Source organism: Bos mutus, chromosome 5 (assembly GCF_027580195.1).
Source record: "Bos mutus isolate GX-2022 chromosome 5, NWIPB_WYAK_1.1, whole genome shotgun sequence".
NCBI classification, from domain to species: domain Eukaryota; kingdom Metazoa; phylum Chordata; class Mammalia; order Artiodactyla; family Bovidae; genus Bos; species Bos mutus.
The window spans coordinates 6725907-6743015 of NC_091621.1; the positions used below are offsets into that span (position 1 = coordinate 6725907).

The 17109-nt window shown below is 40.8% G+C and overlaps 1 protein-coding gene across 1 annotated transcript in view; it reads left to right on the forward strand.

Annotated features, from left to right (window-relative positions):
* Window positions 1-17: 17 nt before the first annotated feature.
* LOC102269921 (putative tetratricopeptide repeat protein 41) overlaps window positions 18-17109 on the forward strand; it is an 87274-nt gene continuing 70182 nt past the window's right edge. Inside the window, 4 exon segments of the mRNA XM_070371854.1 lie at window positions 18-609; window positions 10694-10932; window positions 14728-14908; window positions 16855-17069. Of these exon segments, the coding sequence (XP_070227955.1) occupies window positions 10704-10932; window positions 14728-14908; window positions 16855-17069 (625 nt within the window). The 5' untranslated portion in view covers window positions 18-609; window positions 10694-10703.

The window sequence follows — 17109 nt, forward strand, 5'->3', positions numbered from 1 at the left end:
ATCGGAGCTGTCCAGGTGCGGTGCCCGATGCCCGAAGCGTGGCTCCTCCCGATTGGCCAGTCCTGGCCCCTTTTCTCCAATCAAATGGTTCCGCGGGCCCCTCTCACTCGGAACCGCCCCTTTACTTGGGTTCTTCTGGCCTCTAAGGGAAACCGTCCAATGAACGTCAGCACAGAACTCATCCCCACTTGTGGGGAGGTCGCGCGGAACCACTTCCGGATCCTAGAGCGCGTTTATTCCGTGCCCAGGGGAAGCGGTAGCCATGGCAACGAGTTCTCCACCTTTTCCGTGTCCACGCGTGGGGTCACGTTGGGAATGATTCCAGAGCGACTTTTCGCAGTCAGCTTTCTGTTTGACAGTGCTTCTCAGTAAAGAGACACACGTGAGAGGTTGAAAATACCCCGAAGCGCTTTTCCATGCGAGTGACGAAGAACTACAGTTCCCAGCATGCAACGTACTAGAGAGGAAACTCCGTAGCGCATGCTGGGAATCGTAGTCTTTGGTCAGCTGCGTAGTTTGGCTCTTCCTTCTGCAGTTCTACCCCCGTGTCTTTGCGGGAGCTTGCGCCGGGTGTTGTGGAATTTACCCGTCGTTCCCATTGCCGTAGAGGTCTGTACGTATTCCAGACTCTCCAGTGTACATCTTTTAGAAGCGGGCCTAGAAAGCCCCCAAGGCCTTGGCCGAGACCCCTCCGTGTTCTGGGGGGCGGCCTCTCTGAGTCTGGCCCCAGCCTCGTGCTCGTTCGCGAGCCTTTTCCGAATCTGCCTTCCCGTGCGTCACTTGGGCAGCCGGAATCCCTTTTACGTCTGCTCCTTTCACGACCGGAATCCCAGGCCTCCAGATTCGATTTCCAGAAGAGAGTAGCGGGGCTCCCTCCACCTTCCCTTGAGGGAAATTGCGAGCCATTTTAATGCCCCGACTCCCTCATGAAGTTCAAAGGCGGTGACCCGGTGGTCCCAGAGTCCCTGCTGTGAGTCAGGTGGAGAGCATGGTAGTAAAGTCCAGTCTAGCACAAAAAAGAAGAAACACTTTCAGTTTGACGTGCAGGAGGATACACCTGCAGATCTTTGAAAGCAAAACCTGTGGGGCTGCAAATGAGAGAGGGAGTACAGCTTTGTAACTTCGTAGAAGTACAGAAAGACCAGGTGTCTTTCGTGTGAGGGAAGTCCCTCACCCTAAGCTTGCGCCTTGGAAAATATTTTCTCTGTCTCTTTAACCTAATCTTTACATAACCCCCCGCCCTGACTCGCACCCCAGTTTCTGATAAAAACACTGCCTTCCTTACTGCTTCCTACAGGGTAATTGAACTTCGAATTTGTTTTCAGATCATCATCCGAATTCCTGAAGGCAAGGTTTCAATGACAGGTTATCATATTTATTTATAACTTCCCCTATTTAGGTTTGCCAGTCTTAAATCTGTGGTCAGCACTTACCCATTGTGGTGGTGCTTCATTTACATCTGCCTCAATTACCTGTCTTTGTCGTTAGTAAGAAAAGTTTAGCTTACAAAGCTTTTGTCGTGCTTCTGTGCTTGCATCTTTTTTTTTTTTTAAGAGTATACTAGGGTATGAATTACATTCATAAATCTCAGTATTTGTGTTTTGTGTGTTTCAACTCTTGTTTATTTTTTGCTTTTAGAAAAAGATGACTGCCCTGACTTTTCTGCATTTCATAACTTTGCTTCACCTTTTTCTCTAGTTCTGAACAAGTAAGCAACCAATTCTGAAATTGCAAACTCCATCTTAACTGGTCAGTGGTGGGTCACTTGTGCTGCACCTGGAGGAAACTGAGAGTGAGATGGGCCCTCCAAAATAGATCCATTGCTTGTGGGCACATGTTTCTGCAAACAATGAATGCACAAGACAGTCAGAACACAAGACAGAGTGGTGGAAAAAGATGGTTGGCTGTTGTCAGGCTCAACTCTGTCCCTTTAAGACATGATTCATGGCTGTGCACCCTGTCCAAGGGATGGGCAGCTTACCCTGTTTCCAGCCTCTCTGTTTCTCCCCTGTGGTCTCCACCTCTCCTGCCACTTGACCCATGATTGATCCTCAGGTCTTGTCCTGGCCTAGCTTCTCCAGAACTTACACTTCAGGTTCTTATTAAGCTCCTGACCTTTGGATCTGAGTCCTTTCCTTCCTAATTTTAGTTTTTCCCTTTTGACAGTGTCCACGAATACTACTGGAAAGGCTACCATTGTTGTTTGTGTTATTGTTACTGTTGCTGTTGTTAAGCTTTTTCTTGAGCACAGTTAACTCCACTAGATAGCACCTTCCTTTGCGGTTGAACTTGGGAGAGAAAAACCAGACACACACTGGGGTGTCATTAGGAACAATGGATAGCTCACCTGGTTGACAGGGGTCATCTACTGCTGAGTCAGGGAGGATGCAGACTGGGGAGATGAAGACAGGATAGCAGTTGGCATCTGAGAGCACTGATGTGTGGAGCTGAGCTCCAGGGTGAATTTCTCGGTTCATTTTTTGGTTCACTCTTTCATTTATTAATTCAGCAGTGTTGGAGATCTGGTATGTCCCTAGGATTATGCAAAGTGCTGGCAGTATAAGGGAGAGCAATATAGATATGGTCTCTGTGCAGAACTTGAAGAAATATTACCGTCATCAGTGCATGCATCTTATTTAAACTGAAGCAAAGATATAAAAGAATGCAAAAGAATGTGAGGGAATTTTGAGGCGTGGTGATGGAAATGCTCTTGATCTTGATTTTCGTGGTGATTGGAACTCATCAAACTGTAAACTTTGAAAAGAGTGAATTTTGTCATATGTTAATTATACCTCAATCCAAAAACGCTAATAGCAACTATTAATTTAAAGAACAACAACAAAGAAAAACCCAAAACAAAGAACACTAAAACCCATTTCAGTAGGAAGCAGGAACCAGACAAAGATGCCCCCAGTTGTCAGTATTGTCCCACACTGTGTAAAAGTGTCTGAGACAAAAAAATGAAGTGGGGCTTCCTGCGTAGCTCAGTTGGTAAAACATCTGCCTGCAATCCAGGAGACCTGGGTTCAATTCCTGGGTTGGGATGGCAACCCACTCCAGTATTCTTTCTTGCCTGGAGAATCCCATGGACAGAGGAGCCTGGTGGGCTGCAATTCATAGCATTAATTTTAGAACAGTTGTGGGCTTTCACTTTAAAATTCCTTCTCACTGGTGAAATAATTGCCTATCCGAAAATTCAAGAGGCTCTAGCTAGGGGGAAAATAAGCATCAATAGACTTACCCTAATCTTGCAAAGTCTCTTGGACTGCAAGGATATCCAACCAGTCCATTCTGAAGATCAGCCCTGGGATTTCTTTGGAAGGAATGATGCTAAAGCTGAAACTCCAGTACTTTGGCCACCTCATACAAAGAGTTGACTCATTGGAAAAGACTCTGATGCTGGGAGGGGTTGGGGGCAGGAGGAGAAGGGGACGACAGAGGATGAGATGGCTGGATGGCATCACTGACTCGATGGACGTGAGTCTCAGTGAACTCTGGGAGTTGGTGATGGACAGGGAGGCCTGGCGTGCTGCGATTCACGGGGTCGCAAAAAGTCGGACACAACTGAGCGGCTGAACTGAACTGAACTGAATCTTGCAGAAAACACAGAAATGGAAATTCTAACACCTTCATTCATATTAGAGACTAAAACCTTAAAATACTTAGGAATAAGCTTCAAAGACATAGTTCCAACATAAAGAAAACTGTAAAATCTTATTGAAGAATATAAAACGAATGGAGAAGTTGCGTCTGGTGCCATAACCTATAGGGTATTATTGCTGTGTAACAAATTACCCCCAAACTGTAGTTTAAAGAAATAAGCATGGATTATCTTCACAGTATCTATTGTGGGGAATGTAGGAGTGCTTAGTTGGGTAGTCCTGGTTCTGGGTCTCTCATGAAGCTGCAATCAGGATGTCAGCATCTGCTGCTGACATCAAAGGCTTGGCTGGGACTGGAGAACCTGCTCCGTGATGACTCACTCACATAGGTATTTACCAGAGTTTTCAGTTCCTCACTGCTTGGCCCTCTCCCTTAGGCTGCTTGAGTGTGCTCACAGTATGGTAGCTGGCTTTCCCCAGAGTGAGTGATCCACATCAGAAACAAGGCAGAAGCTGTGATAACTCATAACTAACCCCAGAAATTACACACTGTCATTTCTACAATTAACTCTACTTAGTGAAAGAGGCAATTATATAAAGAGGTGAATACCAGGAGTCAGAAATCACTGGGGCCAGTGTTAGAAGCTGTTAGAAGCTGGCTGTTACCATACCCTAGCTGCAAGAGAAGCTGAGAAAGGTTCTAGCTGGCATCTTCAGCTTCTTTTGTGAGTAATGGGCTCATGAAAGGGGGAGGGGGCGGGGGCAAGGGCAAGAGCCAGAAGTGGGGATTTCCCCCCAAATAGGAAGGGGATTCAAATGCTGCACAATGAAAAAGGATGATACATATCCACTACATGTTTGAATAGACAAACAGAACAGTGTAGGTAAAGAGAGAATCCAGAGATAAATTGTTTCAATTTAATACATGATAAAATAGATGTTTCAGTTTAGAGGAGAAAGGATGGTTTGTTTTATAAACGATGCTGGCCTTGACTGGTTATCCATGTAAAGAAAAATAAAGTTGACTCCTATCTTATACCATATAAAATAGAAATCCAACTTAGGAGAAAATAAGAAAGGCTGTGAGTACATAGTAGGAATGGGGGAGACCTCCTTAACTAAGATTGAGCATCCATTTTTAAAGGGGTCGCAAAGAGTCTACCACGACTTAGAAAAATTAAATTGAAATTGAATCCTTACAGACAAATAGAATAAATTCTTAACATTGAAATGCTTGATAAAAATAAATGAGTTGTGTTTAAAGGGTTTTAATACTGATAAATATCACTCTAGGAAAGCTGTACCAGTTTACATTCCCACCAAATTATGTTTTAAGAATAAAAAGCTTTAAAAAAGAAAAAGTGCAGCTTGGGGCTGTCAAACTAAAATTACTAAAGTTAGATGCTGTGATCATGAAGGGTGGGGGTGGGGGCATGTTATTTATATATAGAAATTTCTAAAAAAAAAAAAAATTTCTAAGCCTAAGCATATTAAGAGAAATTTCTGGAAAAAATAAAAAGCAGAGGAAATTTTCACCAGTTTGTAAATAGTCTCATAACTTCTAGTTCTAAATTGCAGTGATAAATAGAGTAATACTACTTTGAGGCTACTTTATCACAAAATTTGAAGTCAAACATTTGCTGTAGAGGTAATGTTAACACTGACAACAGCAGTAGGAATAGCAAACATTGATTGAGGACTTTATATATACCTTGCAGATTCTAAAATGTAAACTAAGCAGTGATGATTTGCTTAACAAATCTGTTGGGAAGGCTGTTCCTTCCTCCATTCCCTCTCTCCCTCCCTCTTTGTCTCTTCATTTCTTTTTGGAAATAAGAACAGCGAATTTATTGAAGAGATGGTGAAGCAGTTCATAGAGTGGAAGGAAAAGCTAGACACCAGGCCTCAGGATCAACAGGATACCCAGGGCAGTAATGTTCATCTAGGGCACTGGAACAGGAGTCCTCATCCCTTACTAGGGCATGTGCTTTCTTAATAAGTTCATCTTTGCGATGTTAAAGAAAACAAAATTTTTTTTTTTTTTAAGAAAACAAAATTTTAAAAAAATGTTTATTAGTTGGCTATTATGCAGAGTCTCATTTAATCCTGCTATATCGGATGTGGTCATTGTTTTCAAACTCACAGCTGCAAGAGCTACCGTCAGAGTGAGATCTTGGGGGAGTTTATGTCACTCCAGAGCCCACACTCAACCTCTGTATCCCCAACAATGTGGAAGGTGCCACTCTAATGCCACTTGCTGCTATCAAGTAGGCCAGGGACAGATATTAAATAGCTTTGGTTCTCTGGCGCAGTTGTCGGGCTCTTTCCATTCTGTTTTAGTCTTCCTGATTATGCCAAGAGAAAGTCAGTTTGTCTTAAATCGCTCTCTGATAAGCACATATTAGTCTACCTTTTCCATAACAAGAGGAATGTATCTAATAGAATTTATTCAATGCTGTTTGCTATTTAAAATTTTTTTTAACTTTTTTTATTTTGTATTGGGGTATAACCAACTAACAATGATGTGATAGTTTCAAATGGACAGCGGAGGGATTCAGTCATACATATACATGTGTCCATTCTCCCCCAAACTCCCCACCCACACAGGCTGCCAGGTAACATTGAGCAGAGTTCCCTGTGCTGTACAGTAGGTCCTTATTGGTTATCCATTTTAAATATAGCAGCACTGTTTGGTTTTTAATGCACTATTTTTATGGCTACTATCTATTTTTGACAAGTGATAAGGGTTTTGCACTTTATAGTAATCATGAAAAGTTTGTAGTTAATGTTTTTTTTTGCTTACACTGTTTTAAAGTAAAATAAAAAAATCATATCCTACTTTTATCTTTCCACTCCAAGATAACTTCTTCTTCTACTTCTGTCCACCTCCCCACTCCTGTCCCCATTAATCCTCTATTTCTACAAAAACTGGGAAGGTTCTTTATTAGCAGTTGTGGAGTTATTAACATTATTACTTGGCCATACCACAGGGATCTTAGTTCCCTGACCAGGAATCGAACTTGGGCCATCTGCACTGGAAAAATGAAGTCTTAGCTACTGGACCACCAGGGAAGTCCTAGTCCTCAGATTTTTAAAGAATCAGCTCTATTTTTGGTCTAATTTATATAAAATGCACCCATTTTAAGTGGTCAGTTGGTAAATTTTGATGAATGCCTACACCTAATTACCACTATGATTATGATAGAAAACATTCCCAGTGCTGTAAAGAGTTCTCTTCCCAGTTATTTTCTCCCCATCCTCTACCAGGCAACTAATGGTCTATTTTCTGTCACCATTCGCTGTGTTTTGTGGGTTTTTTTTTGCTTTTCTCTTTGACTCATGAGTTATTCAGAAATGTATTATTTAATTTCCAAAACTTGTCAGTTTTTCAGGTATCTTTCTGTCATCAGTTTCAAATTTAATTCCATTGGGGTTAGAGAACAGAATTTATATGATTTTAGTTCTTTCAGATTTGTTAGAGTATTGGTTTATGACCTAGGATGGACTTCAGCACACTTATTGCTTAAAAGGCCAGATAGAAAATATTTCAGGCTTTGTGGGCCAAATAATCTCTATCATGACTACTCAGCTCTGCTGTTGTAATATTAAATACTCACTATAAGTGAAAGTGGCTGAGTTCCAGTAAAATGTTCTTTATAAAAACAGGGAACAGGTAGGCCTTGGCCTTTAGGCTGCATTTTGCTGAACTTTGGCCTGGAAGCTGGTTCATTTTGGTGATTGTTCTGTGTGCACGCGAGAAAAATCTGTATTCTGCTGCTTTTGGGTGAAATGTTCAAAATCAATTTGCTTGATAGTGTTTTTCAGATCTTCTACATCTTTGCTGATTATCTGACTACTTAAACTATCGATTACTTCAGAGACAAGTTTTAAAATCTGTAACTTGTGTTATGGGTTTGTCTAGTTCTCCTGTCATTTCTACCAGTTTTGCTTTGTGTGTTTTAAAACTCTGTTGTTAGGTGCATGCATACTTAGGATTATTGTACTTTCTTCATGGACTACTTTGTCATTATGTAATGTCACTTTCTATTACCAGTGACACTTGTTCTGAAGTCTACTTTTTCTGATGATAACTCCCTTAGTTTACTTCTCTCTAGGATCACACACTTTCTACTGCCTGATGTATAATATCTGAAAATAGCTAATTAATATGTTTTGTCCAGTTTTCTAATTTTTTGAAGGGGGTAGGTAAGTCTTGTCCCTGTTATTTATCATGGCTGGAAGCAGAAGCCCACAACTTTCTTTTTTAATATATATATATATATAGCTTGCCATCAGTGACTGTACTTTTACCCTCTTAGTTATATCATTTGTGAAGACCATTTAGTTTGCTTTCTTTCTTTTTCTATTTTTTTCTATCATAAACAATGCAATGAACACCTAACAGTTGTAGTTTTTCACTATTTTGATTAGTTCCTTGGAGTGATTCCCAGAAAGTAGTAATATATTTTGAAGTATATTGCTATTTACTTTCCAAACATACTTTCTAATAGCTTTCCAGAATTACCAGTTTACAATTCCATAAGTATACATAAGGTATAAATTTCACCAATATTTAGATTGTTATTGTTGTTCAGTCACTAAGCTGTGTCCAACTCTTTGGGACTCCATGGTTTCGATAGCTATACTTTCAAATATCTGTATCATTGATTATCTGTATAATAATATACAGCTATTTGATATCTGTATCAAATATCTGTATCATTTTAGATTTCTTTGAATTCTAGAAAGGTTAAATATGCTTTTATATATATTCTTGTATTTTTTTTAACTTATTTGTATCTTTTGCTTGTATATCTACTAGGATGTCAGTATTTTTCTTAGAATAAAGATAAATTTATTTGTGGCAAATATTTTTTACAGTCCATTGTTTGCCTTTACGTCTTTTAAAAATGTGGTTATTATTTGTACATCTTTTGTGATTTCTTCTATAGCTTAAAAGTTTTGGAAATCTTTTCCCAGTTTGATTAATATTTAATTATGTTTTCATTTAAAAATTATACTAAATTCTTTTGTTCAACAAATATTCACCTGTCACCTACTCTGAGCCAGTCCTTATGCTGGCTGTTTGGGGCCTGGTAGAGACCAAGATATAAATTACCTCTGATCACTTGGAAATAGGAAAAGATGGATATTTTCAAGTAATGATAATCTAATTCTAGCCTCCTAAATGGCAGGCAAAAAGTCTTTTAATAAAGTGCTCATGATGCCTCTTCAGTTATCTTTTAGATTTTGTTTGTGTGAGATTAATTGTTTCTAATTGTCACCTACTTATTACAGTATCATTTATTGTATAGGTGTTTTCTATGCATTGATCTATGGTATCTTCAAGACCTAGAGTCTTATCCATATAATATGGAGGCAGTATAATGTATGTGTCCTGGAGTCAGGCTGACTTGTGTTTAGATCCTGGCTCTTCACTTACTAGCCAAGTGACTTTGGACATGTTGCTTATCCTGTCTGAACTTTTGTTTCTTCATCAGTGAAGCGGAGTGGTAATATTATCTATTGTATGATTATTGTTACAATTAAATGCAAAAGGGTTAACACTTTTTCCAAAGATAATGCATTATTATATTCTTGTCAGGTGATCTTGATGGAAAATTGCCCTATTCATGATAACACGGTATGTTTCTCTATAGGTGAAAGCAACAAACAGTGAAGCAGCATTTGGTAAGGAAATGAGTTGCATCAAGAAAAAGCTCATAAAACTAGGTACTTTTCATTGAATCTTTTGCTTCTGAGCAAGATGCAAGCATATCTACCTCATTGTTGGAGGGTGTGTGTTTTTCCATTAGCTCAGTGGAATTGAATTACCAATGCATGTAGGTGAATGCAATGTTGTAAGAGCCCGCACAACTTGAGATAGAAATAATCACAGTACTCCATGAAGTTCTTAGATCCAGACTTCCTTGCCTCTCAGATGCCAGGTGCATTATTGGTCTTGGGCCTTATTATATTGCTATTTTAATTTATTCCTCTTTCCTGACCTCAACTTCATAACAATTTTCATTCTTGCTTCTGGTCATGGGTCTTGGCTTATTCTGTTGCTAGGTATGCTAGGCTCCTTTTCTGCATTTGCCTTCCTTTTCACACTTTAGCAAGTTCCCTTGCATAGATTCCAAATTAACAGGGAGGGGCAGAAGGAACACTGGAAAAGTAGGATGGGGGATGCTGAGGCAAACAGGGAGAACTGTATTCAGTGCCCACTTACCACCTGTGGATCTCAGCTCTTCAGCAAAAGCTTTGGGGAAACAGAGGTTCAATGAACTTCCTGGAATCCTAAAAAGAATTTCTTTTTTCTTTTTCAGTCCTGACTTAAACTCGATTGTTTTTCAAGTCTGATCTGTGCATTGTTTGGCATCAATCACATTATAGTATCTATAAGAAGAAGACATTCTGGGGAAAGATTTCAATATGTTTATAGCAAACATAATTAGGAGAAAGTTGTAGAAGCAGAGGAGGTTGGTGGCTGCACCAGAACAAAAATTGTTCCGTTTTAAGGGTTATATCATCTCTGAGCAAAGTGAAATGAAGGCAAATGAGAGTGAAGACAGGTCTGCCCAATTCCTTTTAAAGCCGCAGAAACCCATTCAGCCTTACATCTGCTCGACTCTGGGTGATTTTGAAGAAGAGAGAGACTTTTTGGCAAGCTATATCTTCCCTCAGCTGAATGAACTCTGCAATTCCCGGGGCACGTATTTCAAAGCTGTGGACCTGAGGTGGTCAGGGTTGGAGGCCCAAGTACCCTCACTCTCCAATCTGTTTAGACAGCATTTTTGTCTCCAGTCACAACACCTGAAGCTCTGTCTTGACTACGTGAACAGCTGCTTTCCTTTTTTCATCTGCTTGCTGGGTCAAACATACGGGGACTTTCTCCGTAACTACTCACCTGTCATGTTCTCCAAGGCAACTGACTTGTCAAGTTTATCCAGAGTGGAACAGAATCTCTATGTTGCTGCAAAAAACGGTTATCCTTGGGTCCTGGAGTATCCCACCTGCAGTCTGATGGAGTTAGAGGTCATCCAAGCAGCATTTCTGAATGAGTCTCAATTTCAGTATTTTTACTTTAGGAGGGGAACCATGCCGCTGAAGACTTGGGATGAGGAAAAAGAGGAGATGCTGTCTTCGGGTTGTCCGACTGACGATGAGGAGAGATTAAAGATCGGAATGCTGAAGGCCAAGATTATTAGCAAAGGGCTCCCTGTCAGGTTGTATAGAGATCTCCATGAGTTGGGTGAGCTGATTCTCAAGGACTGGTTGGTCGTGATAGAGAAACTTTGCCCAGCCACTGTAATGACGGAAAATACAGGTTAGTAAATGGAGATAGCTAAGTCTACTGTCATAGGGTCATGTGTTTTGTGTGTCTTCCTTGTGAACGGAATTTTAAAATGGTTGAAATGTTATTTATGCATTTAAAATTGTTAGCATATTCCCGTAACATTCACTTCATATGAAGATTTTTGAAACTGAGAATAAGAGTAAATAGTAGGTCATGGAAGACGATTTAGGAAGTCAAGGAGCTTGGGGAAGACCTAAAATGTTTGGCAGTTAATGTGTAGATCCAGAGCAGAGGTTCTAGACCAAGGCTGATTTTACCCCCAGGGGACTTCTGGTTACATCTGAAGACATTTTTGGTGTCACAGTTGGGGGTGTGCTACTGGTATCTACCAGGTGGAGGTCAGGGTCACTGTTACATCCTCCAGTGCACAGAACTGCCCCTCATAATAAAGAATTTTTCAATTGCAAATGTCAATAATGCCAAGGTTGAGAAACCCTAATCTAAAGGGAAGAGAACTTTTATTGTCAGGTGATTTTTGCATGTTATCACTTTTAATCTTTAAGATTTAGACCTGCAAGGTAGATGCTATAATTGCTGTTTTACAGATGAACCAATGAAAGCTGTGTAGCAGTTAAGTGACTTACCTAATGTCACTTCACCAGTGAGGGATCATTCTAGAATTTGAACCCAGGTCCTTCTGACTTCAAAACAATGCTCATTTGCTTTCACCCTTACTACTCATGGAGTCAGTAATCCATGGACTGGTAGTCTCAGCATCACCTAGGAACTTGCTAGAAATGCATTCTGGGTCTATTGAATTAGAATTTGCATTTTAATAAAGATGACAGGTGAGTTGCATATGCATCAAAGTTTGAAAAGCACTACCTGACATCATATTGAAATGATTATAGTTATTTTGAAAGCAGTGTCTTGTAGACACGTACAGATTAAAAACGGAAGAACACCATCAGAATAGGGTGGAGATTCTTCACCTAGAATCTAGAATAGATTCTTCACCTAGAATAGACTTTGGGAGGGATCTGCGATGCCATGAAATTATATGAAAAATAGAATGTTTTAATGCATATGTGTGTTTGGTGGACGTAGGAAGACATCAATCAAAGGAAGACACTGTCTTTGATCAAAAAGGTTTAATGACACAAAAAAGATTATGAATTACCATTGTAAGGGCCCAAGTAGTGTGGGAATGCGGAATGAGGATGGTGCATTCTCACATGCTTTAGGGACCAGGCAGGCAGAGTCCTTGTAATATGATAGGGAGCGGATCTGTGGTCAGCTGAATAGGAGGGAGTTGACCTACCTAAAGTCATTCACATTCATTGTTGGGGGTGAGATGTGAAATCCCACCTGTGCTGGTCAAACTAGACTCCACCTACAAACCAAATCATTTTGGGGTCCTAGAAAAGAATATTGTATCGATCATTACTCTGGGTTGCAAATGACTTACAATGGCTTCAAGAGAAAGAATTTATTAGTTTATATAACTTGAAAGCCTAGGGATAGGTCTTGTTCAGCTCAAGCTGCATCCACTTGCTCAAAGGAGGATTCCAGGCCCTTGTTTCTCACTGTTTCTCTGATGGCTCTGCTGTCCTCCTGCTGCCTCAGTTCTTTGGCTTCTCCATTATGGAGGGAAGATGGCTGTAGTAGCTCCAGGTTCGAGTCCAGCAGTAAATGACTCAAAGTCCTACCATTAAGTCTTTCTGTTCCTGATTAGCGGGACTTGGACTATATGCTTGTATCTGACTCAATCACTGGTATTGTGATTGATGTGATATGACTCTCTGATTTGGCTAATCCTGGGTCCTGTGCCACCTCTGGAGGTGCAGGGAGTCAGACCCACTACATTAACATGAATTGAGAGTTGAGACAAGGTGGGACCTGAAATGATAGTCTGTAGCTCAATAGGGTGTTGAGCAGTGCCAAAATATCTTCAGTATTCACTACAGCCTTGGAGTTTTAGAATGTCCAAAGACAGACATGTTCTCAGATCCAAGATTTTTCAGTTTCTAGCTGTGTGACCTTGGGAAAATGACATAATATTGGTAAGCCTAGATTTCTTCTGATTTCTGGTTAGCATTAATCACCTTGTGAGTAATAACGTATATTAAGCACCGAAATGGAGAAGGCAGTGGCAACCCACTCCAGTACTCTTGCCTGGAAAATCCCATGGACAGAGGAGCCTGGTAGGCTGCAGTCCATGGAGTCGCTAAGAGTCGGACACAACTGAGCGACTTCACTTTGACTTTTCACTTTCATGCATTGGAGAAGGAAATGGCAACCCACCCCAGTGTTCTTGCCTGGAGAATCCCAGGGACAGGAGAGCCTGGTGGGCTGCCATCTGTGGGGTCACACAGAGTCGGACACGACTGAAGCGACTTAGCAGCAGCAGCAGCAAGCACCCGAAAACAGTGCCTGACATATATTATGCTAATGGGTGAATCATGAAAAAAATGAGTCCTGGGAGAATATAGTATATATTTTACTAAAGCCTGAAGTATAGTTAATAATGATATTTTTTGACTAGTCTCAGTGTGAACTGCATCCGTCAGTTAATGTTTACTAACATGTTCAAGAATTAAACCTTTCTGTGTATTTGGGTGAGAGACAAATTGTTTCTCTATAGTTTTCTCCTTAGTCTTTGATGTTGGTTACTATTGAAAGGTTAGTTTGTTTTAGACTTTAGTTTTAAATATGTAATATATGGACTACATGTCTGCAGTAGAAGGTACAGAATGGGTGAACTATTAAAAAATCTTTAGAATAGAAGGATAAATTATTTTTCTTTTGGATCTTCAGTACCCTTTAATTGCCCACATAGTTCCAAAATCTCATAGCTGGGGTAAAAATAGGCCATATGGGTAGCTGATGGTTATCATAAGGCAGTCACACTCTTGACTTTTAGAAGCACTTCTGAGGTCCTTAGAGTTAACTGAGACTGGTGAGTGAGGTTCATGGTGAGCTAAAGAGACCCATTAGGTTGTGGGATCGTCTCCAATTCTCTCTAAGATCTTGAAATTTGCAGCTGACCTTGGCCAAACTGTTGGTCCTCTAGGTCTGTTCCGGCCCTTACCTGAACCAGAGGGCAGCCCAGTTAACTATGGAAGTATAAGATGTCTTGAGACCTTACCAGGTTAAACCAGAGATGTTCATTCTCCTGCCTCATTTAAAAAACAACCCATTCCCAAACTCTGGAAGATGTAGGTATCTCTAGAGATGGGGGTACATTTTGGCAGTCCAGAATGCCTTGGCTTTAACAATGAGTTTAGAAACACATTAAATTGAAGCTAGAAGGAATCTCAGAGATCCAGTTGTCTGGCTGCCACTTATTTTACCTGAGAGTTTAAGGGACTTGCCCAATGGCAGAGTTGAAACTGTACTCATGGTTATCATTGTATTAGGGCATCTTATCCTAAAAATACACCCCACTCCCTCCCCCAACCATTGCCCTGGATAGAAACACATATGCCATGAGATTGAATTAGGTAACTTATACTTAGCTAACAATCTAAAAATACAAGAGGATATATGTAGCAAATCCAGTTTTTTTTTTTTTCTTTTGCCCTGTTCATTGTGAGATCATGAAATAACTTGGAATCCTAAGTAGGATTTCAGATACAAGTAGCATTGCTTGCCTGTAGCTTCCTTGCATTACAACGTAGAGTGGGTTATGAAATATTGTGCTAACATAGAAAGATGGTGGTAGGGACACAGAACACTTCCCTGGGCATTCATAATAACCATGTGAAATGGAAAATGCTAAACTACAAATCTAAGACATTAAAATATATCTTTTTGTCTCTAAAGACTTTAAGCACAACTTTGAACGTTTCTATCATGAAGAGTTCACTGAGAAGTGCAAGGAAGTGTTTGTTATTTCCAAGGAGTCTAGCAGGATCTTTGAAATCTTGGAAAGATTTGCCTTAAAGGATATGGAATCTGATTTTAACAGTCCTGCAGCAGGCTCCAGCTTAGACTCTGTTCTCAGGTACGACGTCAAGAAATCCCAAGCAAAGCAGTCTGACTTTAGTGAATAGACTCCTCCAATTTGGAATATCTTCCTTCCCTCCCCCTTTCTGCCCCTGCCTGTAAGACAGGCTTCCTAAAAAAGCCACCCCCGGGTTAGAATCTCCTCATCAGAACTCACTCTGCAACTGCTAAATTTTCCTGACTGTTTCAGTTCTTTCTTCCAGTCTCCTCAAGAAGATTATAAACCCTGGAGGACAGAGAGCTCGCCTTCTGTTTTAATCCCATAGTCCGAAGTTTGTCTAAGTTATTCCTGACAATGATGAAATGATTTTAAGGAGAAAAAGTTGGATTAGGAAACATGACTAATGCATCTGTACAGTATTGCATAATTTACAAAGAACTTCCACATACATCATCAGCTCGTTATTAAGATATTCAGCCAACACTTGTTAATGGCTGACTATGGGCCATAGCAAGGAATTGAGTTACCTTACCCAAAGTTTGCACTCCTTCACTTTTTTCAGTGTTCTCTTCATTCAGACAAAGAAGCCACCTGCAATGCAGGAGACCCTGGTTTGATTTCTTGGAAGGGAAGATCCCCTGGAGAAGGGAAAGGCTACCCACTTCAGTATTCTGGCCTGGAGAATTCCATGGACTGTATAGTCCATGGGGTCACAAAGAGTCAGACACGACTGAGTGACTTTCACTTCACTTCACCCAAAGTTTGCACTCCTTCACTTTTTCTCAGTATCCTCTTCATTCAGACCCCCATATCTTTTCCTTTTCTGGGTGGTGACGTATTCTCTTCACCACCCACAGGCATGAAAAGGCTGGGGCATGAAGAAAGCTGGGTTGTCTGTGGTGTCCTTCCCAGTTTCAACCCTAGAAATAGGGAGGTTCCTTGGACTGTTTTATTTCTTCTATTCTCATCCTCAAGTTCTTACCATAGGTATCATTTATTCTGTGAGGGTTTCAGGATTTGAGATAAACCCACGGTGGCTCAGGGCTATGCTCCACCGTCTCTGCCCCAGTCTCACCACCCACTATGACTGCAGAGCTACTAACATTCTTATGGTTCCGGGAACCCATGCCAAGAGGAAGACAGTTTATTTGGTTAAAACAGCATGGTGCTCGGGGGACTTCCCTGGTGGTCCAGTGGCTAAGACTGTGCAACAAGACAAGTTATACTGTGCTCACGCCAGTTCAGAGAAGTCATTTATTCCTTATTACAAGCCAAAACACCCCCATGGAGCAGCTGGCTACTGCTCAGAGAGTCACTGACAACTGTGGTCATTTTGTTGCATTTCTAATGTCATGGTCATCAGGATTATGGGAATCCTTGGCGTATGAGTGTTTTGATTTTTTATTCTCTCTCCTGATGGTGCAGAGTCTCCCTTCCAGGATCTTTGGGCAGGTGGGGCCCTTGACATAACCCCAGGTTCATGTTGGACAACCCTAGAGTCTATGGTAGTTGGAGGAGCCTTCCAAGGTTACCATCTTTCCACTCTCCTAATTTTATACAGGACAGAGCCGAACCCAGAGAGAGAATGTCTTGTTTGGAAGCAAGTGAGTTCACAGTGGAGAGACTGGAATTTCTTTTAACTTTTAAAAGATTGGAATATAATTGCTTTATAATGTTGTGTTAGTTTCTGCTGTACAATGAAATGAATCAGCTATATGTGTACATCCCTGGAGAAAGAAATGGCAACCTGCTCCAGTATTCTTACCTGGGAAATCCCATGGACAGAGGAGCCTGGCGGGCTATAGTTCATGGAGTTGCAAAGAGCTGGACATGACTGAACACACATGCAATATATATACATGTATTCCCTCCCTCATGAAGCTCCCTCCCAGAGAGACTAGAATTTCATCTCTCTTAGAGACAGATGTATGCAGGAAAAATTTCCCTCCCTCCCTCTTTTTGGGTAGTTATTCTTGACTACATTTCCCCCGTTTGTTTTTCAGAATAAATCCTCTTCCAGCTTACAAGTCTATTTTGCTGTTGTCTGGAGAACGTGGTTGTGGCAAGTCCACTCTACTTGCCAACTGGGTGAACTATTTCAAGACGAAATACCCGAACATGGTGCTGATCCCTCATTTTGTGGGCAGCACCTGTGAAAGCAGTGACATCATGTCCGTGATCCATTACTTCATCACAGAATTGCAGTACAAACACTATGGTAATGGAATTAGACTTTGAAATTCATTCAGAAAAATTTT